Source organism: Rattus norvegicus, chromosome 6 (assembly GCF_036323735.1).
Source record: "Rattus norvegicus strain BN/NHsdMcwi chromosome 6, GRCr8, whole genome shotgun sequence".
Lineage (NCBI taxonomy): Eukaryota > Metazoa > Chordata > Mammalia > Rodentia > Muridae > Rattus > Rattus norvegicus.
The window spans coordinates 116,471,852-116,499,277 of record NC_086024.1 but is presented as its reverse complement, the minus strand read 5'-3'; the positions used below and the strand labels follow the sequence as shown (position 1 = coordinate 116,499,277).

Below are 27,426 nucleotides of genomic sequence, written 5' to 3'. Positions count from 1 at the left end.
TCCATCTCCCCATGAGTCTGAAGCATCGGCAGGACTAAAGTGTAGGAACTGAAAGCTTGGGTCCTCTGCTGTCTAGTCCGTCCTCCCTGGCTAGCTGTCTTTAGGATGCAGGAAGGTTCTAGACCCAGTTTCCAAATGTCAGGAATGCCCTGTGCTCTCTCCTGCCTTCTCCATGCACGAGTTTCAGCTTGTTATACTCAGTTGTTTGAAAAACCAATAATTCTATCCAGAAATCATAAATAGACATTTTCAGCCATTCCCTAGTTTGATCTCTATCATTTGTCTAGAGGGGTTATATGGAAGAGGTGCAGCACAGTGTCACAGAAAAACATTTTTGTGTAACTTTATTTATACACAGAAACTGGACACAACAAAACCCTGACTTTTCAAGTGGTTTGAAGATGAATTCATGTGCTCTCTTACACTTTCACTCTGCTCATTCCTCACGTACCAGTCAGTCCGAGGGGAGGTTGTGATGGCTCAGACTTCCCTGAGCTGTGCAGAACAGGAAGTGGGTGAAGGAAACCAGGCAGGCCATCAGTCTGTTGCTGTGCACTGCAGCTGATGGGGAAAGAAGCATAAGGCCAGCAGCAGTGCGTGAGCACCGCCCAGCAGGACTCAGGTTGCCTGCCCAGAGTGAGCAGAGGATCATGGTCTCTCACTGTGTCGTCACCAGACTTGCCAGTGTCACCGTGCTGGCTGTGTGAGACGTGGACAGCCAGTCAGCAGCCTGATCTCAGGGGGTCCCCACACAGAATGAGCCCATCCCTGGGGGCATATGGATGTGGCTATTTAGGCCAGCTAACATCCAAAATTATGGCCTTTCACAGCTGCAGGGGCCCTAAGCAGTGTCCTAAATGTGTGAGGCTCTGGGAGCCTCGCGCTGTTCATGGAGCTCATTCCTGCTTCAGAAGAGGCACAGTTCCCCCTGGGACTGAAAGCCTATCCTGGCAGTGTTGGCTTTTGGCTCAGAGTCAAGTCCAGGCAATGAAGGTCTGTAAACTCAGGGCTGTAAGAAGGCCAGATATGAGCAATAAGAGAAGCAAGGTTGCCTCAGTGCCAGGGAGTTGGATAAGCCAGGCTTTCCTAAGTCCTTTTTGTCTATTCAGTCTTTAGTCTTAACTGACCTACTCAAAATACGTTCTAGTTGGAAAATCATCTGCCTTTAAGAAATCAGACTTTGGCTGGCTCTGGTGACATGCTTTTAATCCCAGCACTCTGGAGGCAGAGGCAGGACTGGTCTACATAGTGAGTTCCAGGCCAGCCAAGGTGATGTAGTGAGATCCTATCACCAAACAAGGGAGGGAGGGAGAGGAAAGGGAAGGGAAGGGAAAGGAAAAAGAGAAGAGAAGGAAGGGAAGGAAGCAGTGAGTCAGACTTCAGCTTTCACAAGAGTAAATTAGCAACTAAAACCTGTTTTTTAAACTCTAAAAGAATACCTCTGTCTATAGACCACCTCCTTTTCTTCTTGATTCCTCTTAAGCAGACCAGTCCACATCTTCCGAAATAGAAAAGATCAGCTATTGAGATTTATTGTGTTTCCAGTGCCTATGCTTAGAGAAGCCAAGGGAGCCATGTCTCAGTAACACAGTCTTCCTTTGGGTTCCCTTGACCCGGGTGCTACCGCTCACAAAATCAGTGTACTTAGTATTCTGTGTGGATTTTTACCACATAGCCAAGATGCACTAACCACACAGTACAGATCACTTAAAACCCCCTTTCCACTTTTACCCCTCACTGCTGTTTGTTCAAATCCCAAGTCCTAAATTCAGCGTTTGCTGTGTTGCCTCAGAGCAGCCAGAGATGACCCAGCTTCATGAGTAGAGCAGGGAAGGCCGCTGCAGCCATGATGGCAGCCAGGCTGAAGACTGCCTGTACCCCTTTTGTCCTCTGCTTTATTGGCCATTTTTCTTCAGCTCTGGAACCTGATTTAATCATTAATCATACCCCCCCATACATACATACATACACACACACACACACACACACACACACACACACACACACACACACACACACTTTTAGAGAAAAGAGTAAAGAAAGGGTAAAGAAAGGTTAACATCTTTGGTCTCATCTGGAGAGTGTTAAGGCTTCATGAGAGGACATCTAGATAAAAGCCAAAACTATCTGTATCAACTGAACTACTATCATTTCCCATTCCATAGACAGTAAGACCAAGAGCAGCTAGGGATCCAAGCCCATCTCCTAGAGTTAAACCCCTTAATTTTCAGTTCCCCCCGGCGGTAACTTTCTCATGCACACAGAACCTCTTGTGGCTCTGTAACCCACCTGTGCACCAAGCTTATCATGCCTTGCCCCTTTCTCTCCTCTTCCTTAGCAGTGGGAACAGTGAGTCCTAGTCATTCTAGGAAATCCCACTTGCAAGGCATCAGGGTACCCAAGACCATCCCAGGCTTGGTGATTTGCTAGAAGGAATCACGGCGCTTGGCCATGACTATACAACGGAACGATCCAGAGCAAAATCAGTGAAGGGAAAGATACCTATGGTAAATAGGGGAAGCAGGACTGAAGCTCCTAAGGTCCTCCCTCTCCTAGGAGTCGCAACGCTTACAGGCAACCGCAGCACCTTTGTCAGGCAGCTTATAACTGCCTGTAACTCCAGCTTTCTTCTAGCCTCAATAGGCACTGTACTGATGCACATCACACACAGGCAGACATCATGTATAAGCAAAGTTTTTAATTTATTTATTGTTTAGGCCAAAACTGAGAGGAAATTCTCACTCTCAACATCTAAACAATGTTACAAGTTACAGAAAAGGCAGGAAAAAATGCAGCCAGTGTACATATGTAGATTTAGTCAATGTGTCTCAGTTATTTGAACTGGAAGATAAGGCTTAGCTCCTGGAGCTGGGCGGGGTTTGAGGGAACTGTCATCTGTACTGCATACAGGGTCTGAGGGAACTAGTCATCTCTACTGCATACAGGGTCTGAGAGAACTAGTCATCTCTACTGCATACAGGGTCTGAGGGAACTAGTCATCTCTACTGCATACAGGGTCTGAGGGAACTAGGCATCCGTACTGCATACAGGGTCTGAGGGAACTAGTCATCTCTACTGCATACAGGGTCTGAGGGAACTAGGCATCCGTACTGCATATAGGGTCTGAGGGAACTAGTCATCTCTACTGCATACAGGGTCTGAGGGAACTAGTCATCTCTACTGCATACAGGGTCTGAGGGAACTAGTCATCTCTACTGCATACAGGGTCTGAGGGAACTAGTCATCTCTACTGCATACAGGGTCTGAGGGAACTAGTCATCTCTACTGCATACAGGGTCTGAGGGAACTAGTCATCTGTACTGCATACAGGGTCTGAGGGAATTAGTCATCCGTACTGCATACAGTACTTGCTGTGGAGAGTTGGAGCTGAAAAACACTTTTTGGCTAAATTTTCAAAGCCTCATTTCCGTACAGGATTCACTTGACACTTTATAGCTTCCATAACAGAGCACTTTGGGATGACATGTGAGATGCTGTCCACAGGGTAGCTCACGAGAGACCTAGTACCTGATGTTTTGACTGGGAACTAGCCTAGCATGCACCAAAACTTTAGACTTCCCAGAGGAAAGTAGGTGTTGAGCATAAACCACATTAAACAAACAAGTGAGTCACATGTGTTGGGGCGCGGGCACCTTTTTTTCCTGTTTGCAAATGAAAAGGAAAAGCTCAAAATTTCTATAAAGCCTCCTTAGCTCTGGAGAAAAGGAGTTTGAAGCAATAGGCAAAGATGATTGATTATTTTCTTCACATCTGCATACTGTCCAGTTGTTTTTATTGTGTCATATAAAAATATATGTTCCTAACAGTAAAGTAAAAAATACAAAGAATACTAACTCAGTACACTAACCAACACCTGATCTTTCACTGGCACAAACAGGTTCAGAGAAAGCAAGTTGCTGGGTGATACCAGCTGTTTGTGCTTCTTTGTTGCTCTGGGTGTGCAAGGGAAGAATCCTTCATCTAGTGGAGGATTGTGAAGTCATAGGCAATAGCTTCCAGTGGGCCCCAACTTTGGTGGAAAGATCTTCATTGCTGTTCACTCAAAATATTGCTCTCCCTCCAAGAGAGTAAGAAGGTTGATTCTGAGCCAGGTCTGAGGGACCAGGACCTGGAAGCATTGCTTGTCCCAGTGTGTAAGCAGTTACATGAAGTTTTACAGTCACAGAAAAAAAGACAACTGCAAGTCTAGGGGTTGTTTTTAACCAAATGCAACGATGGGGATGTCAAGTTAGAAGAGTTAAAATGAGGAAATATGTTATAGGTTCAGATGCTATCTGATGACATTTGTAGCCTTTGAGTTGGTAGAGGCTAATGGTCTCCTAAGTTTATGCATGCCAAAGGTTTTAATCTAACAGTTGCAAGGATGTTATGTCACACAGAGTGAGTGATAAAGGACTATGTAGGGGAAGAACTAAGATTAACCCAGGACAACCTGACATTAGAACTGGAGTATCCAGGTCTCCTCAATCATAGAATTCCTTTATTCTAGAATCAAGGTATTGACTTTTATTATTCATTATTCATAGAAAAGAGAATTTGGTAAATAGGTTAGAGCAGTGGTTCCTAACCTTCCTAATGCTGTGACCCTTAATACAGTTCCTCATGTTGTGGTGACCCCCAACCATAACATTATTTTTGTTGCTACTTCCTAACTAATTTTGCTACCATTATGAATCATAATATAAATATCTGATATGCTACCTCTGTGAAAGAATCATTTGATCCCCAAAGGGGTCACAACCACAGGTTGAGAACCACTTGGTTAGAACCATAGGAAAGAAAAAATCTGGTTAAGTACATGCAGATCAAACATGGTGGCTGTACTTGTGTGACTGCCCTTTCCTCACACAGCCCCGGGCACACTTGGAGCCATTGTCTGTGCAGCAAGAGCAGCAGCTCCTACAGGAGGTACACTTAGATCCCTTTCAGCTATGAGATAAGGGCATCTACCTGATGCAACCTTTGAAACATTTTGTCTCTCTGCGTAGTGAAAGTAATTTTACAATTAGTGTCTTAGGATGTAGCCTTTATTAAACTGGAAAAAAAGGAGGGAAAGGGTTTTAGCAATAATAGCAGCTGTCAGCTCTTGAACTTATTATCTGACATGCCAGGGGCTGTATTACATAGTCTAGCCAGAGCTACCTGTTGGGGAGGGGGGTAATTAAACCCTAAGTACATATGATAAGTACCCTAGTAAAATGTGCTTCGCAGAGGAATCTGTAAATGATTAATTTTGCCTGGGGAAGCATTATCCCAGGAGATAATTGAAATTGATGTACTTAATTCAGAAGAAAAGAACAGAGATGGTTGCCTTATATCTGCCTTAGTGTTTGTTCACCCCTTAGACAAGATTTGGGGAACCCTTCGTGTGCACTTGTTTTGCTTCACTTTGCTTTGCTTCCTGAGACTGTAGCCCAGGCTAGTCTCCAACTCATGACAGCCTTTACACTGTTCCACAGTAGACTTTGAACACCAGTGCTGCTTTATCTGAAGAACTCAAAGTCTAAGCTGGATGCTCGTGAGTAGTTAGCCAGGCTCATTGAGTGGACTTGACCTCAGGTCGTCTCCAGTCAATTACAGCTCTCTCCTCCAGTTCCCATTACAAATAGTGCAGTGCGATCTTTGCTTTCAGAGTTTGATAGCTGAAGTTCAACACTGTTGAGTCTGTAAATTGCAGAGGTGTTCATATTTAGACTTTTGTGCTTTTTTCCAGTTTTGACTGCCATTGAAGGTACGGCGCACGGGGAGCCCTGCCACTTCCCTTTCCTTTTCCTGGATAAGGAATATGATGAGTGCACATCAGACGGGAGGGAAGATGGCAGACTGTGGTGTGCCACAACCTATGACTACAAGACAGATGAGAAGTGGGGCTTCTGCGAAAGTGCGTATTGTTCAAGTGGGGACACGCCCTGGTACTTTAGTCTAGGGCAGTATTTGGAAGGCATTTTCTAGCTGTCCTCTTCTGTATAAACCAGTGTTATTGACAGGCCTTAAAGAAGGGCTTGAGGACTGTGAGCGTGTGATGCATTTACTTCAGGCTGTCACTCAGCCTTCTCACTCATGTCTCATTGATTCCCAGGTAGTTCTATAAACCCTTGAGGCAAGCTCTTGAACTAAGTAATACAAAAACATTTTGTCAGTAATGGAAGCTGACTATGATGGTGAAGGTTAATAGTAATTAAAAGAAAACCAAAAGCTACCCTAATTTAAACACTTAGAGTGAAATAAGCTATGCGTGTGTAACATTTGACATATGTAGTATACTTAACCACCTGTGTGTAAATGCTGCCCTCTGCTGGAAAGCCGTGGTTAGGGGACATAGCAGTGTAATTAATACCAGATACCATTTCTAACATCACAGCATCTCTAGAAGGCTGCATCAAATGTAGGCCATCTCCAGATAGGCTAGCATGACAGTTTAATGTGTCAGGTTTTTCTTTATTACATAAAGAAGTATCACTTCTATACGTAAATAAATACTGATTCTACTGTCTTATGATGAGTTCTGTATTGTTTAAAATCTTGCACTAAAGTAACAAAATAGCTCTTTAAAACTTCACAGCAGTTGTACAGGCTTTCAGTGCTACGTTAATGAGTATGAAAAGGGAATGAGCTGGACCTGAGCTACAGCTTGATGGCTAGAATGCTTGTCTATCATGCACAAAACCCTGGGACTGGTCCCCAGAACGGCATACACTGTGTGTGGTGGCACACGCCTTAATCATATACTCTGAACACAGGCACAAAAGTTCAGTGGCATCCTTGGTTACATAGGGAATTTGAAGCCAGGCTGGGCTACATGAAACCCTATTTCAAAAAAAAAAAAAAAAGAGAGAGACAGAGAGAGACAGAGAGAGAAAATTAATATACTTGAACATTGCACACTGAACGAGATCTGTGTTTAATAAAAGTCAGGTTTTAAGATTTTAATTATATAATTAAATACTTTTCTAAATGTACAACATGTGACCTTTGAATATGGTAGTTTTATGTTTATTCTTCTCTAATTGCTTTTTGTTACTATTTTAGCTGAATTTAGCATTTAATTTGAAATCTTAGTTGAACTGTATTTTGAAAAGTCACCATTACTAACACAAAAATATCCTCAAAAGTAGCCTGATCTTGCTTTCTCTACAAGAAAGTGACTTGGTGGACTTTGTGCTTTTTAGAAGTCTTTTGTCAGTACAGGACACAAGTCAGCTGTTTTAGAGCCATTTGGAAGTATGACCGATCCTTCTCTGTGTGTATTCCTGGGTCACACAGTGGGTGAGCTTGGTACAGAAAACTGAGGTTCATTCAGTGCATGTGTCATTTCATTGTCAGCCGAAGAAGATGCTGCCAAAAGGCGACAGATGCAGGAAGCAGAAGCCATCTATCAGAGCGGGATGAAGATCCTGAACGGCAGCACCAGGAAGAACCAAAAGAGAGAGTAGGTTCAGCCCCCGGCACAGGCCCGTCTGACACAGCCTGTGTGAGGCAGCCGCTGAGCTTGCTCCTGAGACTGTGCTGCCGGATACACAGATGTCCTAGTGCTGGTGTAAGACACCTCCAAGTGTGTCTGGCACACTTTAACTCAGTAGGATGAAAAGATTATACTTACTGACCAATGAGAAAAATCACAATAGTATATTGAACTTGTAGTCAGCTCTAAGACCTAAGAGTAAATACACTATTCAGATTCAAAAATAACATAAAATACAAAAACAATTGTCACCAAGTATGTTGATTTGGGGTTTTGCTTTGAAATTTTTACCTAGAATGTAACACTCCAAAAGAATTCTAATATTTTATGTCTCTCTGATTTCTGCTGGTTTTGTTAGTCTATGTGTAGAATTAGAAAATTTTGAGTTATTGGAATACTTATCTTACATGATTATAATTTTCTACTGTAAATTTGTTAACTTGCTCCTTAGATTTCTTATTCATTGTTAGTATAATTAGTTCATTTTAAAATATTAGACATAAGAGAAACTGGCCCCTTAGCCAAATCAAACTATCCAGCATGTTTCTACAAACATAAATAACGTGAGAGAATAGGAATAATAAATGGACATTTATTATTATACGATAAGAAAATTATGCTTCATTTAGTAATGAAAAATATTTTAATGGCTGTTCTAAAAACACTACTGACTCTCTGTTTGATTGCTTCTGTTTAAAGAGCATATCGGTACCTTCAGAAGGCAGCAGGCATGAATCACACCAAAGCCCTGGAGAGAGTGTCCTATGCTCTCTTGTTTGGTGATTACCTCACACAGAATATCCAGGCAGCTAAAGAGATGTTTGAGAAACTGACTGAGGAAGGGTCTCCCAAAGGACAAACTGTAAGTGTGGCTTCAGTGGAGAACCTCTGTACATGGCACTTTGTTGTTGTTGAGTTTTGGTTTGGGGTTGGTTGGGGTTGGGGCCTTGTTTATGTGCATGAATGTTTTGCCTGCATGTGTGTCTGCACCACTTGTGTGCCTGGTACTCAGGGAGATCAGAAGGGGGTGTCCTGTCCCCTGGAACTAGAGTTATAGATGGTCGTGAGCCACCATGTGGGTGTGGGAATCACACAGTGTCTTAACTATAGAGCCATCTCCCCAGCACCTGCCCCTTTGTAATTTTTTTAATAAAGTGTGAACATCTATGTGTCTGTGTGCATGTGAGTGCAGGAGGCAAGTAGCATGAGTGCTGAGAACTGAACTGGGTCCTCTGGAAGAGCAGCACATCTCTTAACTGCGGAGCCCTCTCTCCAGGCTCTCTGCAGTACGCAGAGCTTGTTGATTCTAAGAGCAGTTTGTTCTCCAAGCCCCGACTTCTTTCAATAACTAGAGGGGACTGAGCGACAACAGACTGTTTTACTTAATTTCTTGGATACTTGTTTCCCTTCATCTAAGAAGGTTTATGATCATGGAAATAGCTTTATATCTACATTGTACCACAATTTCTTTTGTAGTTTTTTAGTATTAAATCTATAGAGAGTGAAATATGAAGAACAATTCTACAGCAGCAATTTATCTGAAATTATTCAGCATAGTATTTCCCCTAAGCTTAACCTTAATATTTTAATGTGTATTAGTGTCTGTTAGTATATGAGTGTGTGTGTGTCTGTGTGTGTGTGTGTGTGTGTGTGTGTGTGTGTGTGTGTGTGTGTGTGTGTATGTGTTATGGGTGTGCTGAGAGGCCAGGAAACAGTATCAGATCCCTGGGATCTGGGATTACAGGTGTTGGTGAGCATCCTGACATTGGTACTGGGATCTGAACTCTGATCCTTGTGATAGAGCAGCAAGCACACTTAACAGCTAAGCCATCCATCTCTCCAGCCAATATTGACATCTTTAAGAAATAAATAAATTAATAAAATGTTTTGGGACTGGGGATATAGTCAAGAAAAAGAACTTTTGCCTAGCATATGCAAGGCACTGATCCAATCTCTTAGTAGTGCCCTACACACACAAACACACACACACACACACACACACACACACACACACACACACACCATCTCTCCAGTCTATATATCCATAATATATTCTTACAGCATTGAGCTTATCCCAATCTTTGTCCAGCCAAGTGCCCATCACAGCATTACATTGCTGTTATTTCTAACCCAGCCTTTGTCTGATTGGTTGGTTAGGTGCTTGATTTGTTTCTATGTTAGAAGTAGATGCGGTTTTTTTCTACAGAATGTCCGGCCTGCAATTGTCCTCGTCATAGTATCCATTAGTTAGTTTTTCTATTACCTGTATTTCCTGTAAGCCAAATACCACAGCTAAAGGCTGGCAAACCTAAGTAACTATTTTTAGCTATTCATTATAAGTGAATTGCAATACCACATTGCACAACATCCAGTTAGTAATACAGAGAATACAGAGGTTGATGCCTAGGTTTAAGAGGCCATCTGATTGGAGAAGGAAGAAATGGCACAGCTGTTAAGAGCACTGGCTGCTGGTCCAGATGATTCAATTCCCAGCAACCACTGGGTGGCTCACAGCCGTAATTCCTCTTCCACTGGATCCAGCATCCTCTCCTGGCCTGCAAGAGTATTTTACTCACAGATTCAGGCAAAGCACCCATATACATAGCATACATCTGTACATACGTCCATACATACACTTCTAGGTTGTGTTTATTATACATTGTGTTTATTTAAACTGCCTCTGATAATTCAGGCTTAATCAAAATATGAGTTATACTTAAGAATAAATTGTTGGAATACATGCTAATTTATGAAATTTTTTTATAAGATACATTTTCCTCTAAAGTTTTTCTGCCACCTAGAAAAATGCCTGTTTCCCCCTAACCATAATGGAATGAATTTGTGAGACAATCCTCTCGAGGTGTTTTACTAGCAGGATCATACCCATTATTTTCTGGGAATACTTAATAAATCCACTGTCCTTTCTTCTCATTTTTAGTCTCATTTTTAATCGTTTTAACAGATGCTATCTTAACTGTTTTTCTTGTTTCTGAAATATTTTCCCTTCTTAATTAAACCAACTTAAGTAAACCTATGTACACATATATTATCCTCAGGGCATTGATGTCTTTAAGGCAGTGTTGTTCCATTCAGAGCCCACCAAGCACTCTCTCTGTGGTAATTAGGTATAGCTGATGCAGCAGTCAGATCCCCAAGTCAGATACTTCTTGCTCTGCCAATGAGGTTGAGCCTTGTGTTGCTTCCTTGTAAATGGTGACTCCTGGGCAACAGCTGGCCTTCTTTGCAACCATATCTAGGATCATAGTCTTACCTAACTGCAAGGAAGGCTGAAATAGACTAATGACACTCCTCTTCTCTGTCACTCTGCCCTTATCACTTGGGTAATATGACTGACTGACTAGCAACCAGTTATACATGTTTCAAGAACAAAGGCAGACTAATGATTATCCAAGGAATACAGATTGTGTGTTCAATTTTTCATTACACGTCCCACATTACAAGTCTACTCACAATTAGAAAATACAGGCAGGACAGGTTTTATTACCAACCCTGTAACTCCAGTTTAGACAACCTAAAAAATGTCTCCTCCAAGGGAAACTCATTCATTATATGACAGCCTGCTTTTAGGTTGGCAGTGTTTGCAGTTTGAAAGCACCCCAGACAAACAGAAAAATATGAACAGGTCTTTTTATGACTAGCAAATACTAATACCTCACTTCTTTTACTGTACATTTCATCTTCTACACTATAAAGTAGGAAGAACTTATTTTAGTCAACCTTATCTTACTGCGTTGTTATTCCCCCAGGATGTACCTTGTACCATCCCTATCTTTAAACTACACTTTCAGAGAGCTCTAAGAGTATTGTAGATGGAGGCTTGAATCTGTAACCATTCTCCTGGCCAGTCAGAGTTTGCTATTGTCTGTTTACCCTGCACCAATTATACTGTTAGAGCCTGCTCAGGGGCAGAAACCACAAGACAATTCCTGGAGTAATGGCCTCATCTAGCTGTGTGCTTCTCTGTGCTTCATAGTCTCCAGGGCATAAAGAAAACCTCCAGATAGAGCCAGATAAAGTTAATTTTAGGATTATACCCAAAAAAAGACTTAGACATAATTTTCCCAGGAAAAGACATAAAATGAATCAATGCAGAAAGTCCCTAGCAACATGGAGAGACCAAAACCCAGAAGTTAGAGACAGAAGGGCAGCGTGTGCCTCGATTGGCTCAGCTTCGCTGGAGCTGTGTCAGGCTTAGCCGGGTGACTTCATGACTCACGGTTTCTAGTGGATATGGCTGCCACCTAACCACCTGGTGTTTCTTCATTCCTGAGATTGCTTGGACACTGATGTCCTGGGATACTTTTGTCCTATTCATTCCTCCCTGCAGAGGAAGAAATATGTTGATATAATGTCATAAAAGGTGTTTTATCTTCATAATGGCTAAAGCAAATGAAGTCCAAACCACATTTAAGTGTGGTTGACTTTGTTTTCTAGTTAATACCTTCTTAACTTCCTGCTAACCTTCCAACTGAACTCAAGTTGGTTAAAGTTGCACTTAACTGCGTGGTTTATAGAGGGCTGAATGTATTGTTCCAGCTCTTTCACTGAACCATCCTGCATAGTTGTCCTCAAATCTTCATAGTTAAAGATCTTTGACTCTTCTCAGTGTCTAAGACTGTATGTGTCTTCACCAAAGTTAGAATACTGACTTTTCCTCCTTTTACCCAGGGTCTTGGCTTTCTCTACGCTTCTGGACTTGGTGTTAATTCAAGTCAGGCGAAGGTAATGTTATTGAAGTCTTACTGCACATTAAATTTGGAATTGAATAAGCACTGGCCTGTGCTCATTTATGTATCTGATTTTCACAGGCTCTTGTGTATTACACTTTTGGAGCTCTTGGAGGCAACCTGATAGCGCATATGGTTTTGGTAAGTGTGAGCTTAAAGACTACTTTCATTAAATGGTAAAATGTATGTCGTCAGTAGTTGTAAGCTTCCTAGCCTTGCTCAGTTGAACATCCACCAGATTCTTGTTAATAGTTATGTAAATTAGAATTGTTTATTCAAATTATTTTTAATTGGATCATCTTTGTATTTAAATTGATTTCCTACTATACAAAAAACTGTCCTATAATGGACACTTGCAAATATCTGTGTATAAACTGATAGCATTGACCTCTTATGTTGCTTAGTGATACAGACCTTTCCACCAAAATCTTTTGGGGCTAAGTGGCCTAACTTTCTTGTGAATTCAGTTAGGGTAGGTCACATGACATGGTGCGTGATGGATGCTATGTTTTAAATGAATATAAGTCCCTTGTTGACAGGAATGTCACGGTTGGACTGAGTGACATGAAACTAAAAGTAGGAAACCCATCCAGCACAGGAAGGGATCTCCACACTTGGTTACTGACAGCACAGACAAGGCTAGTCCAGCCAGATGCGTAAATCAAAGATCATTTCAAACATAATTATCGAGTGATTGTCAGGATCAGATCAGATACTGCAGGTAGACAGAGATAGCCTAAAGAGTAGAATGCTGGGAGCTGATACACAGGGAAGATAGAAATCCAGCAAAATAACTGAGTGGTACCCAGGAGCACAACTGGTTCCCACAGCTCCCTCCTGCTTCATGTTCCTGATAATCAGTCGTCCCTCCCGCATTACTCTTGTGTCATTTGTTACTAGAGTAATTGTACCTGCGTCCTGGGCACGTTTCCTTGGTTTGCCAGTTTATGGTTTTATATCGGTACACGCACCTCATTCTCACTAAGGTTAAGTCTGGTTCTGAGTGAAAACTATGTACGTGCCTTTTCGGGAAGCTCATGGCACTTGTTTGGTTGCTCTAGGAGTGTTCTTTTCTCGCGCTTAGCTATGGACTTCTTGTTGGAGTGAGTGGGTCAAAGGACTGCAGAAGCAGATTCTGAGTGTGATTGGCTCTATAGAAACCTGTGCTGGTGCTGTAGTCTCACTCCAAGGTGTCTTACAGGGTTACCGCTACTGGGCTGGCATCGGAGTCCTCCAGAGTTGCGAGTCGGCACTGACCCATTATCGTCTTGTTGCCAATCATGGTACCTGTTTTATTTTTTTCTCTTTCATCCTGTAGGGGAAAAAATGCAATTAATTTTAAATATATATGTTTTGGTTGTAGTAATTTAAATACTGAAAATGACTCTTTTGAGTGCGCTTATCTTTTAACTATCAAGAAACATTTACATGGAGATGATGGCTCAGCGGTTAAGAACACTGGCTGTTCTTCCAGAGGACCTGAGTTCAATTCCCAGCAACCACATGGTGGCTCACAACCATCTGTAATGAGAGCTGAGGCCCTCTTCTGGTGTGTCTGAAGACATCAGCAGTGTACAAAAATACATAAAATAAATAAATCTTGGGGCTGGGGATTTAGCTCAGTGGTAGAGCGCTTGCCTAGGAAGCGCAAGGCCCTGGGTTCGGTCCCCAGCTCCGAAAAAAAAAAAAAAGAACCAAAAAAAAAAAAAAAGAACCATTTACATTTTATTCTTAAGTGTTTCACAGTGGGAGTATAATTTGTTAATGTATTATTATGCTGCTGCCTGTTGACTACTACAGAATTAGTACCATTCATCCCATGTCTGTCGACGTCTGCTTGCTACAGTTGTGGGCCTGCTCCTCTGACTTCGTCTATTTGTCCTTCTCCATCAGTCGCTAGTGATATCTCCCTAACTGGAGGCTCTGTAGTCCAGAGAATACGGCTGCCTGATGAAGTGGAAAACCCAGGGATGAACAGTGGGATGCTGGAAGAAGATCTGATTCAGTATTACCAGTTCCTAGCTGAGAAGGGTGATGTCCAAGCACAGGTGTGTGTGCTTCGGGGAATTTCTTACTGCACTGTCTACTTAATCCAGGAAGGGAGGGCAAGCACCCACATCTGTAAGTAAGATTGTCTTTGCTCTGAGTAATTATCAGCTTTGTTTCCTTTAGAAAAAGAGTATCCTACACTCTCAGCACCTTTTTCCATTAAAATCGCAGCTATTGGGATCTATAGAAATAAGTAACAGTTACAAGAATGGTTTTAAGGCTCACAGAAGGAAGTCTTAATTAAAACTGTAATGAATCTACAGTAGGATCTACTGTTACTCATGGAAGTTAGAATGCAACTGCCTTGTCTAGTTTTCAGGGGTGTATTTTTGCTTTAAGTGTTCTCTTGTATCTGCTGTCTAATTACCTTCCTTTTCTACATTCCCTTTCCTCTGCTTCCTTGACCTTGTGTATGATGCCTGCCGCTGTTACCTTGCCTCTGTCCATGAACAAGTCAGGCCTTCCTTGTGTTCCCTAGAGATTGCCACTCAGTCTGCCTGCCAAGTCTAGTGTGTAACATGTTACTGTTCCCCATATGACACAGAGATTTTACAATATGCTTAGCATGCTTTAACTCTACATGGTTTTGAGAATCTCTTATACAGAAATTACTAGTTTAAACTCATTCACAGATTGGTCTTTCCTTTTGTTTTCATTTCTTCTTTCTAAGCTTCTCAGATGACTGTGTCTGTTAGCCTAAGGGCATCCTTTACTATTTCCCTTAGAGCATGTTCACTGAAGCCAGCACCGTTTGTCTAAAGCCATTTAGGGAAGCAGGCCGATGAGCCAGTACGTAAGGCACTTGCTGCACAAGTTTGAGGACCAGAGTTTGTGTGCCCAGAATCCACATAAGTTGAGTGTGGCTCCTGCCTGTAGTGCTAGCACTCAGAAGGTCCCTAGAGCAAGCTGGCTGCCTAGGGCAGCCTTACTGGGGATCTCTGGTGAGTTAAGAGAGCCTGCCTCCATTAATAAGATGGAAAGCAGCTGAGGGGGAACTCTGACAGCAACGTCGGCCTTCCACCTGCATGCATTTGCACCTGCACACATGTGTCCTTACACACACGTGAACATACATACACTCACAAACTCTGTATACATCCGCAAAAGAATGCTATTGATTCTAAAGCGTGCCTTCTTAGCTCTTGGCAGTTTTAAGATAATTGAAACAGAATTAACACGCAGGATGAAAGACTGGATTTCTAGTCTTCTGGCTAACGCTCAGAGCCTTCCTGCAGCCAGCTATTGGTCTGACTTTAGCTGCATGCCAGATGCTCACTTTCACGTTTGCATCATTCTTATTGCTTTTCAGGTTGGTCTGGGACAGCTGCATCTGCATGGAGGGCGTGGAGTAGAACAGAATCACCAGGTATTTACCCTGTTATAGGGCTTTCTTCACATTGTAGCAAAACATGGTGCTACACATGGTGTGTGTTCTGAGCTACTCAGGCTCATTAACAACTGTCACAAGGGAACTCTCATGACCTACCTGATGGCTGATAAACACATGAATAGACCTCAAAAGGGCCAGAAAGGCCCTTTTCATTTACTTTTAGTGTGTGTGTCTGTGCCTGTGCCTGTGCCTGTGCCTGTGCCTGTGCCTCTGTGTGTGTGTGTGTGTGTGCCTGTTTCTGTATGCCATATATGAGCAGGTACCAGTACACAGGCCAGAAAAGGATGTCAGACAGCTTGGAGCTTGAGTTACAGGTGGTTGTGAGCCACCAGATGTGGGTGCTGGGAACTGTACTCAGGTCCTGTGGAAGAATGGAGCATGTGCTCTTAACTGCCAAACCATCTCTGCAGCCCTAGGTTTATTACTGTCCCAAACACACACACACACACACACACACACACACACACACACACACACACACACACACGAACATACACAAACACATCTTGACTTTTTTGTTGTTTTAAATATAACAGTGGGTCTTTCGATACCTTTTGGATCTGGACAGATGGCTTAGCAGTTAGAAGTACTCGCTGCTCTTACTGGCATCCTGAGTTCTGTTCTCAGCACCCATGTGAACAGTTTAGAGCTACTACACCAGTTCCAGAGGATCTGACACTGTTTAGGGCCCTGCAGTTACCTACACTCAGGTATACATACTCACACTCAGACACACAAATACTCATAATTAAAAATTAATTTTTTTCAAAAAGCAAAATGGAAGCCATAAAAAGAGCACCTTTTAAAGGATTCTTACTAGGGCTGAGGAAATGCTATCAGGAGCGTACAACTATTCCCATCTAATCTATAGCTGCTCACCAAGTTGTGTCTGCTTTCCGTCCTAAATATGACTCATCTCTTTCCTTCTCTCCAATATTGTCAACTGTCACTTGTCTGAATTATCTGCCACCTGCAGGTTCTAGGTATCAATGTGTCTCTGTAAACAGAGGTGAACTGTGGTTCACCTAAAACTCTCAGTGCTCTGTGGGTTCCAGTAGCTTAAAGATTTGCCCTCTAACTTGACCCCCAAGACCCAATCCCAGTGTCTGGACCTCTCCAGCCCTTTACTGTCTAAGGCATGAGCACACAGAAGTTTCTAAGGTTTTTCAGCCTACTGAGAGCCTCTTTCTCATGACTTCAAGCAATGTCCCCTTTTAAAAAGTCCCTGGTGGTGATCATCAGCACAGCTACTTAGCTTATGTGGTAATTCCTACCCAGCCTCCAGAACTCAACACCAACATATAATGTCTCCCCATCAGCCCCATCCCCACTCCAGAGAAAGGTCTCATATGACAAAGGATGCCTGAGAATATGTGCTCTTTGTGATTCTTGTCCAAGGTAGGTTAATTTGTTATGTAACTGAAATTGTTTCCTGGCTAGAGCCTAAGTTGAAGAGAGCATAGCCCTGTGTGCTTTGTTTACACTTTACCCAGACCCCAGCAGAACCCAGTACGGCCTGAGTTCTCAAAGAGTCGTCAAATCATAAAATTCTTATTTTGCTATCATACTAATTAACTATACCAAGTAACGTTATTTCATATACTGTACCCTCTCAATTTTAAGGACTAAATTGTCACAAAACTACACTTATGAGTTATGCCAAACACCTATGGGTTTTCTTTATTTGGGCAACTTTTGACAGCTGCTGTTGTCTCTTGGTCACCAAAATGTATGCTAGATGATGCTACTGAACAAAAATAACGAGAGAGCAGGATTCTGCGAGGCTTTGCCCCAGAGCTCATGCATGCAAGATCTGGGAATGTTCTCGTACCATGCGCTATGGAAACCTGTAAAGTGACTGTGCAGTGAAAGACTAGGGTTTCCCAGCACGCGGCTTTGTGACTCCAACAAACATTGTGGTTGCTATGTGCTGCTCACTGCCAGGTTTCAGCATACAGCTCTGGTCATTGTCCTTACTGGAGTCTCAAGTTCAGTGGCATATTAGTTACCTTTTAAATAACTTACATCATCAAATAGCAAGCATGTCAAGTTGTGGTTGCTGATTAAAAGCAGAATCAAGGGATATGATAAGTAAGGGAAGGAAGCTGACAGGAAAGACTTCTTTAGGGAGAAGAGGGTGGCATATTGACCCTGGAGGTAGAGCTATTCCAAGGCAAAAGGAACAGAACACGCACAGGCCCCAGGGCAGAGAGGAGTGTGACTGGTATTCCCGTAGTGCTGACATCATAGAACATAGTAATTCTAGACAGTCAGTGCTTGCTTGTGTCAGCTTAACCTCTGCACTTCAAGGGACTCTTCGAGCACAGATTTGAAAACATTGGCTTTTGCTAATACCATGGGGAAAATGAGTTAGTAGAATCCCAAAGTACAATCAGGGAAATCAAAGTGGAGAATATTTGACAGGTTCATATGAGAGAAGATGTAATATGGACTAGAACCATGTGCAGGCAGTTAGTCGGGATTCATCGGGTACTTTGCGAGTTCCATAACTAGGCTAGTTCAGAGCTCAGACATGTAATGTAGACACTGCCATTGAGTAGATGATCTGTGAGCACAGTGAGCCTGCTCAGACCGTATAAAGTGAGAATGCGGGCGTCAGGAGAGCCCTGAAGAACGTGACCGTAAAGAGGCAGAAGATAGAATGAGACTTAGCAAGGGTGGCTTCCAGAGGGCGGGTACAGAAAAGGCTAAGGAAAGAGTGGCGTGTGGAGCCGAGTAAGGAGTCTTTCCAGGGGCGTGAGGAGGGCGCGTCAGATACTAGAGAGGTAGAGTGAGAAGAGAGGCTTGCACTAGTGATGAGGAGGCTGTCTGCAGCTTCCTCTCTGAAGTAGTTGGTGGAAGCCAGTCACGCTTGCAGAAAGGAGAATCCTGTAGTGGTCCCATGGAAAAGAAGCTGAAACTGAAGAAAAAATGGTAAATCATGAGGAGCAACAAGGGATGGGCAGTGGGATAAGATCCATAACAGAAGTGAGCCACGGCAGCCTTGAGCCGAGAGGGTGGTGGTGAGTGTCTTCCAACAGTGCTGTCATGGACTCCAGTACAGCCCCACATTTTTCTCTCACTATACGAAAGGAAGCTGTATTTCAGAATATACCATGTCTTGTGACTGCCTCTTAGTTTCTTTCCTTTCTCATGAGGACCAATAGTAAAGTAAACTAGTGAAGTAGGCTGCCTGAAGCCTCTTCACATCAGCTGTAAATAAGACATCATATCTGTGAAGTTTAGGGAACACCATTTATTTGTGGTTATAAAACTTCGAGATATACACAATTTTATTTGAAATCCTGATGAATATTCTTATTTTTTAAGTTGATTTACTATAGCAAAAAAAAAAAGTTTCTTGATACTCCTGAAATAAGTGTTTTTGTTGAAATGAATTCTGTTAAAAAATAATTATTCTTATAATTCTTTCACAGAGAGCGTTTGACTACTTCAACTTAGCAGCAAATGCTGGCAATTCACATGCTATGGCCTTCCTGGGAAAGGTACTGTATACCTACAGCTATTTATATAACAGCAAAATAAAATTTCCAGCTCAAGGGTATTATGTCCTGTCTTAAGGTAAATGCTATGTGAATTGCTTAGACAACTTAGACATAGTGTAGCATTTGCTCCTAAATGTATTCACTGTGTGACCTCCTAATGTTGTATCTACGGTACACAGTGGTCAGGATCGAACTGTATAACACACAGGGTTTAACTCAGAATCACAGTTGTGTTTCTTTTCATGGTGGAGTGAGAGAGTTTTTAGGATTTGTCTGCAGATCTTTTCATTGCCTTAAGTATGACATCTGTGAGCACCGCTAAGTATAGTCTTTTTGTGGAGCAAGGAAACATTTACATCTAAAAACTAACGAAGAGATTCTGTGTCAGGGAAGAATTCCATTTTCATTAATTTAGCAGTAATACAGTGCAAACTGACAGTTGTTCATGTATAACCAAATCATAACAGAGGGAAATTCAGGGGGATTCCAAGGATTTTACATATAGGAAAATCTCATCCATACTCACCACATAATCTCAGCCAGCTAACTGGGAGCTGGAACATTCCATATTTATAGCATGGAGCCTGTGGTAGTGAGCATCATGACTGGGGTCTTTTATCTCTTTTATTTGTGTTTTATGGTTATTTATGGTTTATTTATTCCCAACATTTATACTTAAATTTTCTTAAATTACTAATTAATCCTATGTGTAAAAGCAACTTTAGTGCTGTTTCCTTAGTATATTATGTGTAAAGCGCTGCTGGCCACGTGTTTTCCTTTCTTCTTAGGCCTTACTGGCCCTATAAGTCAGTATCACGTATACCTTGTTAAATAACTTTAGTTACTTGTTGTCTTGTGTATTTGCACACAGGTCCTATGTGTATGTAGGTATGCATGCACATGTGTGTGCCTAGAGAGAGAAAGATCAGAAAACAGCCTTGGGTGTCATCCACCTTATTTTTGAGACAGGGTCTCTCATTGGCCTGTAACTTAACAAGTAACCAGGTTAGCTGTCCAGCAGTCCTCTGGAATCTGCCTGTCTGTCTCTGCCTCCCAGGCTGAGACTGCGAGTGCATGCCATCATGTCCAGCTTCTTTAGACTTGGCTCTAGCTTAGGTCTACATGCTTACATCTGGTATTTTACCAAGAGCCATCTCCCCAACTATCTGTTAACCCCAGATGCACCATTTACCCTGTTCTGGAGCAGCTTGGTAGAGGAAATGGCAAAGTAGACTTTGTGACTCTTGAAAGTCTGCCTGTACTGATGGGATCAGTCATCTGGTCTCAACCAAATTATTAGCTACCTCACTGCCCTGGGTTAAAGACAATCCCTAGGACCCAGACTGTTGATGGAGAGGAGCAGGTGGTCCTCTGACCTCCACACATGTACCATGTTACCTGCATAGCTACCCATAAGCACATATACATAAGCAAATGTAATTTTCAAAAATGTTTTAGGATTTCTTGAGCAGCCAGTAACTTGCTTTATATATTCAAATCTATACCTAAATCATATATTTAATAGAATACCAAATACTTAAAAATATGTATATATTTACCAATAAAATTTGCTTTCAATTTTACACTTTCCTATGAAGAATCGTAAACTCTGTGGGGTAATGTCAGGAAAGCTAATAACAATGAAAATGAGGTGAGAAGGGAAATGTTGTGTGGAGACCGGAGACAGACAACTCCACATGGAATCGGGGGCTGTTTTCCAGATGTATTCTGAGGGAAGTGACATCGTGCCTCAGAGTAACGAGACGGCACTTCACTACTTCAAGAAAGCTGCTGACATGGTAAGACTTTCCGACCTGCATGCTGTTACTAGTGTTCAATAGATGTACGTGTGGAAGGATTAATCATAACCAACTGGTAAATGTTAGCTTAGTGTTTCCTAATCAGGAGAGTACTAGTTCTTAGCCGTGAAATTGGGAGTTACATAACCTACCTCAGCTGTAGTATAGAGTTTAAAAGCATCCATGATCTAGTTCCGTTGGTAACCATGATACACAACTTGAACTTTCTTTGGCCCAGAAAAAAAAAACGCATATAGGATACTTAAAACCCTGTATGCTTCCTGAGCATTTACCAACCTCTTTCCAACGATAGATCACTGTGCATCAGAATGTTACTTGAATGTTTTCCTGAGAAATGCCATGACCCATCTCTTTAAGATGTCATCTATCCCTCTGAGTTTGAGGGAATTCTAGAATTTTCTGTCCTGCATCTGGAAATACTTTGTGACTGCATTAATGCTCCAGGTAGCATTGTTCCTGTTAACATGTGACTGCTAACTGACCCCAACAGCATTGTCTTCCTCCTTCCATAGGCAGGAAATCACCAAAGCTTAATCACCCCCCATGGGACTGGCTTTTAATTTTGGTGAAATAATGTTGGTCACATTTGTGTCATAAATTCATGGTACCGGTGGTCATAAGTCAAGTCACAAGAATTGATCTTAAAGGCAGTTAATGTTTAATCTTTGAAAACAAATTACTGACAGCCCACTGGTGTCTAAAACTCATGTTTAACATGACTAGAAAGAAAAAGGTTGTCTTATTTGGAAACTAATTAAGATATATTTCAATATCTTTCAGATTATTTCTTTTGCAGTCATTTATCCTCCCCCTGTTTTAATTACGGCTTATCACTTTGTCTCATTTCTCTGGTTTACAGGGCAACCCGGTGGGACAGAGCGGACTTGGAATGGCCTACCTCTATGGAAGAGGAGTTCAAGTTGTAAGTGTGTGGTGTGGCATGCTGGTGGGAGGTAGTCCTTGACTAACTCCACATCCAGCCTGGTGGAACCAAGCCATTGCAGCAAGCCCGAGTCCATCCCTCAGTCTCTTGAGTTGACTTGTTCCTCACACCTCACCTAACTGTCTCCTTAGGCCAACTCCTGCCCTTCGCTCCTTCTAGCTTCTGCTTCTCTTCTCCCCAGTCCTTCGCTGAAAGCCCAGTGCCTCCAAAGAATGAGCCTTAACAAGCAGCCTTAGTTCTTAGCTGTCAGGTTTCCGCCTCATAGCCAGGTCACAGGTAACCTCCTAAATGCTGAGATTGTGTCTGCAGGCACTTGCTGACTCAGGGTAGATGCCACTGAATCGTGATGTTATTCCAAGCAGCATACATTGTTATGTCTGAAACTAAGGACTGAGTCTTAAAATCTTATCTGTAGTTATTTTCTAACACAGAAGACAGTGATACCTGACTCCTGGAAATTAGGATACCAAAATCAGAGTAATGTATTTTAGTTTTTTTCTACAATGACACAGACCTTTGGGATTGAAAAACATAGCATCTTGTAATGTACACAGGATGGGAACAAATAAGGAGAAAATAGTATTACTTAATATTAGATAAATTAAGGTTTGAAGGTGGATAGTAAAACAAGTTGTCTTAACTCGTGCTCTCATGTTCTATGTGCGTTTGTGCTTTCTGAAAGCAAATTGTTTCATAAAACTCTTATTTGCATTTTAGTTTTCAGCTCTTATTTGGGTTTTTTATTTTTAGAATATGTATACTTTGTTATACAGAGAATGTCTCTGTGCTCATGTGTATCAGTCTTGGTGTTTTCTTACCGTTTGGAATCTCCTTCTACAGAATTATGACCTGGCACTCAAGTATTTCCAGAAAGCTGCTGAGCAAGGCTGGGTGGACGGGCAGCTGCAGCTTGGCTCTATGTACTACAGTAGGTATCATCAGAGTGGGTCACAGATGAACAGGTTCGACCGGCTTCCACTAGATGGCGCCAAGATAAAAACCAGGCGGGGAGGGGTCGATTCTGGGGAATTCATACTCTACCAATTCAATACTTATGCATCTCGCTTCTCATCGCCATCTATATTACTCTGCATTGGTGAGGTTGACATGTTTTGCTGGGTAAGAACTCTGACTTCCACTAGTTTCATTCCCCTTCTAGTTTCTCTGTGCTTAACTAAATCCTGTTTAAGACTGCTCACCTTTCATTTGTCTGTTTTGTTTTGCTTGCAGATGGCATTGGAGTCAAGAGAGATTATAAACAGGCCTTGAAGTATTTTAATTTAGCTTCTCAGGGAGGCCATATCTTGGCTTTCTATAACCTAGCACAGATGCACGCCAGCGGCACAGGGGTGATGAGATCCTGCCACACTGCAGTGGAGGTGAGGGCGGTTCTATCTGTAGGGATGGGTTTACTGCTGGCCAGGCCGGCCCTTTGCTCTCCAGTTCTCCTGACCTGACTCCTTCCATGGTACAAGCTGACTCCACTCACTGTTCCTGTAAGAAGCAATGTTTGCAAGGGTCAGAGTAGATGATGCATAGGATCAAAAAGTACATTGACGGACACATGAAAAGGGCAAGGCCAGCATCTCCTAACTGGGCCTGCTTCCCCTTAGCTCTCATGCCTGTCACTGAGGGACACTGATAAGTCCTCCCTTGTCAGCTGGGATTTTTAATAGAATTCACCTCATGAGCAGCACCCCAGGTAGGAGAATGTGCTGATACCTGTAATGCACAGATGTCACTAGAACAGCCCTGGCACAGTGGACAGGCGTAGGTTGTTGTTGTTTCTACTGTGTGGTTGCTTCTGAAGGGTAAGGAAAGCCAGCAGCCAGCAGCTCATGGAGCAAACTTAATAATCACCATAGCCAAGATGCAAAGCTGTTTTCTAGCACACACATGTAGTTGTTTTCTAGCACACACATGTAGTTGTTTTCTAGCACACACACACATGTAGTTGTTTTCTAGCACACACACACATGTAGTTGTTTTCTAGCACACACACACATGTAGTTGTTTTCTAGCACACACACACATGTAGTTGTTTTCTAGCACACACACACATGTAGTTGTTTTCTAGCACACACACACATGTAGTTGTTTTCTAGCACACACACACATGTAGTTGTTTTCTAGCACACACACACATGTAGTTGTTTTCTAGCACACACATGTAGTTCTCCTCTTTGCACAGTTGTTTAAGAACGTGTGTGAGCGTGGTCGCTGGTCAGAGAGGCTGATGACCGCCTACAACAGCTATAAAGACGACGACTACAACGCCGCTGTGGTCCAGTACCTCCTGCTGGCGGAGCAGGGCTACGAGGTGGCGCAGAGCAACGCAGCCTTCATCCTCGACCAGAGTAAGCTCCACGGTCGTCCTGTCGAAGCTTTAAACCACACTGAGCAGTAGATTTTCAAAACGAAGTGAATAGCAACTGCCCTTCCGCCCCATCTCCCTAGACTAGTGTCAACCTCGGCAGGCGAAAACCTGCTGCAGGAGGTAGTGTGGTCCGACCCACGGCTCCTCTGAACCTGGCACCTCCTACCACCTGTTTACTTCCCAGACCGCCTTCATTAGTATTTGCTGTGCGCCACCCTAACTTACAACTGAAAACACTTGGCTTCTGTTTCATGTCTCCCCTGTAGGAGAAGCAACCATTGTAGGTGAGAATGAAACTTACCCCAGAGCTTTGCTGCATTGGAATAGGGCCGCCTCCCAAGGTGAGTGACTGGCTAATTGTCAGAAAGAGTCTTTCCCAGGATCCTCACTGTGCTGGTTTTTGTCTCTCGTGGACGTCATCAGACACTGCTCCTTACCCTGTGATCGGTCTTCATTCCTAGGTCAGTGGTCGCAGTGCCAGTCCTTGATGGGCATTTTCAATACCATTTGAATTTTACAGGCCAGTTGATTGTATTCATTGATAACTGAAGACTGTAGAATACCATCCTGAAGTAGAAAAGAGCTCACCTTTCCCACTCTTTCTCTCTAGTGTATTTTTCTCACTTACTCCTCTCCACGTTAGGCCTCTCCTTCTCCACTTGTGCGCAGTGCTCACACTGAATAGTGCTTTCCATGCAGTGACATAGGTGGAGCATGACCCTTTGCAGAATGGCCTACGTCTCTATGCCTGTTAACATGCTTTCTGAGAAGAGATGATGTCTACTCTAAATGTTTACTGACCTTAGAACGTGGTTCAGGGATCCTTTTAAAGTTTTTCTACATCATGAAAATTCTGTTTTATATACGCATGTTTTAAAAAATAACTTTTAATTTCTTTTAAGCATACTTTCTCAGCAGTTTATTTTTTATTTTTATTTCAGGTTATACTGTGGCTAGAATTAAACTTGGAGACTACCATTTCTATGGATTTGGCACTGATGTGGATTACGAGACTGCGTTTATTCATTACCGCCTGGCCTCAGAGCAACAGCACAGTGCCCAAGCTATGTTTAACCTGGGGTACATGCATGAGAAGGGCCTAGGCATTAAACAGGTGAGTGTGACATCAAAGCTGGCACTTGAGTAGCATGGCTAAGGCAGGGGGCATTGCCTGCACTGGAACGAGACAGTGCTTTTGGAATTCTGTCAGACTTGGAGCTACAGGAGGAGAAGCGGGTCTCCAGTGTGTCATTTCCAGCACACACATACACGGTGTAAGCTCTGCTGTATCTTAGGTAGCACTGCCCTGTGGAAAGCTTCCTTTGTCAGGAACTACATGCACCTTTAGTCAACACAGTTGCCTCTGAATCATTTTGAAATGGATTAAAATCTTTTCTACTGATGAACTTTTCCTGACCTTCATCTTCCTAATGAAACCTACTTTTCTTTGGAATGGTTCCAAGTTTTTACCTATCTACCTCAAAAGGATTCAGAGAAAGTATTACTATTTGACACTTTGAAATATAGACTATGATAAAAGAGTACTCCAGAAGGGAAGTGGGGTTCAGCTGTTGAAAATAAGTGATTGGATACAAAACTCAGTGAGTCCATAGCATGGCATGACTTACAGAGCACGACTTTGTAAATGAAGTAAGCATTCTTACTACTACAAGCTACTCAGTGCACTGGGCATGGGGCACACGCTGTAATGCCAGCCAGGGTGGAGGCAAGGGGATCAGATTAAGGTCTTCCTCAACACCCAGCTCCTTCTAGGCCTGTCTCAAAACAACAGCAGCAACAAAATTCAGTTCAACACCAAAGTGTGAAGATTAGTAATGATTAGAAAATGTGATTCAGGGTGTGGTTTGATATGGCTTAATTACCCCATACAGTCATTCACAGCACTAAGTCTATGGTAGCACAATAAGTTGGATCCACAGTCTCAAAAGATTCCATTTGTAAAAAACATTTAACTTACATATTTGTAATCGGGTACTAACCGAAGTCTTACTATTATTGAAAGCGCTTTTCTCTTTTACAAATGACACATGTGAAGGCTAGGAACAGGACTACCTGAAAGTAACAGCTTCATTTGATCTGTGTATGGAGGAGGGAGACGGGTGTTCCTCTTCCTTTGCCTTCTGTCCTACAAATTTGGTTTTCTTTAGAGCTCCCAGCATCCTGTCCTCCATTCTGAATTCTAAACCTGCCGTCCTAAGACTGAATTGACCATGGCTTGGGTCACGCTTTTCAGAATTATGTAAGCAGGACTGTGGCAGTTTGTATCAGTCAACACAGGGGCCTGCTCCTAAAACAGCATCGCAAGATGCCTGCCTCGACAGAGTGATGGCTGAGGTTTCCCCACCCCACACAGTAAAGCAGCAGCACTCCTTTGCAGACACGGGTTACCATGAACCCAGGCCTGGCCCCTGCACTTCTGTCTTAGAAAACACACAGTAGAGGCTGAGAGATCCCCAAATAGATTCTCATACTTCTCTAGAGCAGGACCAACCTCAGATTCTTGGCTGTCCTACCCCAGTGTGGGACCAGAGCTGCTTACACTGACTAAAATTAACTTGAAACTTAGAGATTTTCATGGAAATCGCTAGATCAGTAATATGCGTCAGCTGTGTGGCTGAATCCAGCGTGTCCACATGCAAAATCTGAGGTTATCTTAAATTTTCAAAATCATTGATTAGATAATTAAATGAGTTTTACCTGGGTAAAGCTTGGTTTTCCTTTGGGTACTGGACGTTAATTTTAGATAGAATCTCCTTCTCTTTCTGTCCTCTAGGATATCCACCTGGCAAAACGCTTTTATGACATGGCAGCCGAAGCCAGCCCAGATGCACAAGTACCTGTATTCCTCGCACTCTGCAAATTAGGTGTCGTCTATTTCTTACAGTACATACGGGAAGCAAACGTGAGTGAGCAGCGTCCCTTAGTTAACAAATACAAATTACGTCGCTTTCTCAGGCCTGGAGATTAAAAGCTGGAGTCCCAGGGTCTCTCTTTCCAGGTAAAGGGCAAGGGAGCTCCTCAGGTGGGTAAGCTGCAGAGCTGCAGGAGCGCAGATGCAGGCGGCGTTTCTCAGTGCTCTTGACAGGACA

General features: G+C 42.7%; 1 protein-coding gene and 1 long non-coding RNA gene across 6 annotated transcripts in view; one reads left to right on the top strand and one right to left on the bottom strand.

Moving 5' to 3' along the window:
• Sel1l (SEL1L adaptor subunit of SYVN1 ubiquitin ligase) overlaps positions 1 to 27,426 on the top strand; it is a 44,274-nt gene that overhangs the window by 11,159 nt on the left and 5,689 nt on the right. Inside the window, 17 exon segments of one of the 2 annotated variants that reach the window (NM_177933.4) lie at positions 5,735 to 5,902; positions 7,345 to 7,450; positions 8,183 to 8,345; positions 12,173 to 12,226; positions 12,313 to 12,372; positions 13,433 to 13,514; positions 14,125 to 14,279; positions 15,590 to 15,646; positions 19,108 to 19,176; positions 20,898 to 20,975; positions 21,856 to 21,918; positions 22,780 to 22,867; positions 23,170 to 23,318; positions 24,131 to 24,296; positions 24,583 to 24,657; positions 25,258 to 25,430; positions 27,111 to 27,239. In NM_177933.4, the coding sequence (NP_808794.2) occupies positions 5,735 to 5,902; positions 7,345 to 7,450; positions 8,183 to 8,345; positions 12,173 to 12,226; positions 12,313 to 12,372; positions 13,433 to 13,514; positions 14,125 to 14,279; positions 15,590 to 15,646; positions 19,108 to 19,176; positions 20,898 to 20,975; positions 21,856 to 21,918; positions 22,780 to 22,867; positions 23,170 to 23,318; positions 24,131 to 24,296; positions 24,583 to 24,657; positions 25,258 to 25,430; positions 27,111 to 27,239 (1,835 nt within the window). 2 annotated transcript variants of the gene reach the window in all.
• Positions 8,203 to 21,373, bottom strand: LOC120103592 (uncharacterized). 4 transcript variants are annotated; one of them, XR_010052319.1, is made up of 3 exons: positions 21,128 to 21,373; positions 13,250 to 13,543; positions 8,203 to 11,821 (listed from the first exon to the last, which is right to left on the bottom strand). It is a non-coding gene; the product is annotated as an uncharacterized LOC120103592 (long non-coding RNA). The 4 variants fall into 4 exon arrangements; XR_005506140.2 differs by having other exon boundaries at positions 8,203 to 11,825; positions 13,393 to 13,543; XR_005506141.2 differs by having other exon boundaries at positions 8,203 to 11,825; positions 13,393 to 13,543; positions 21,273 to 21,373.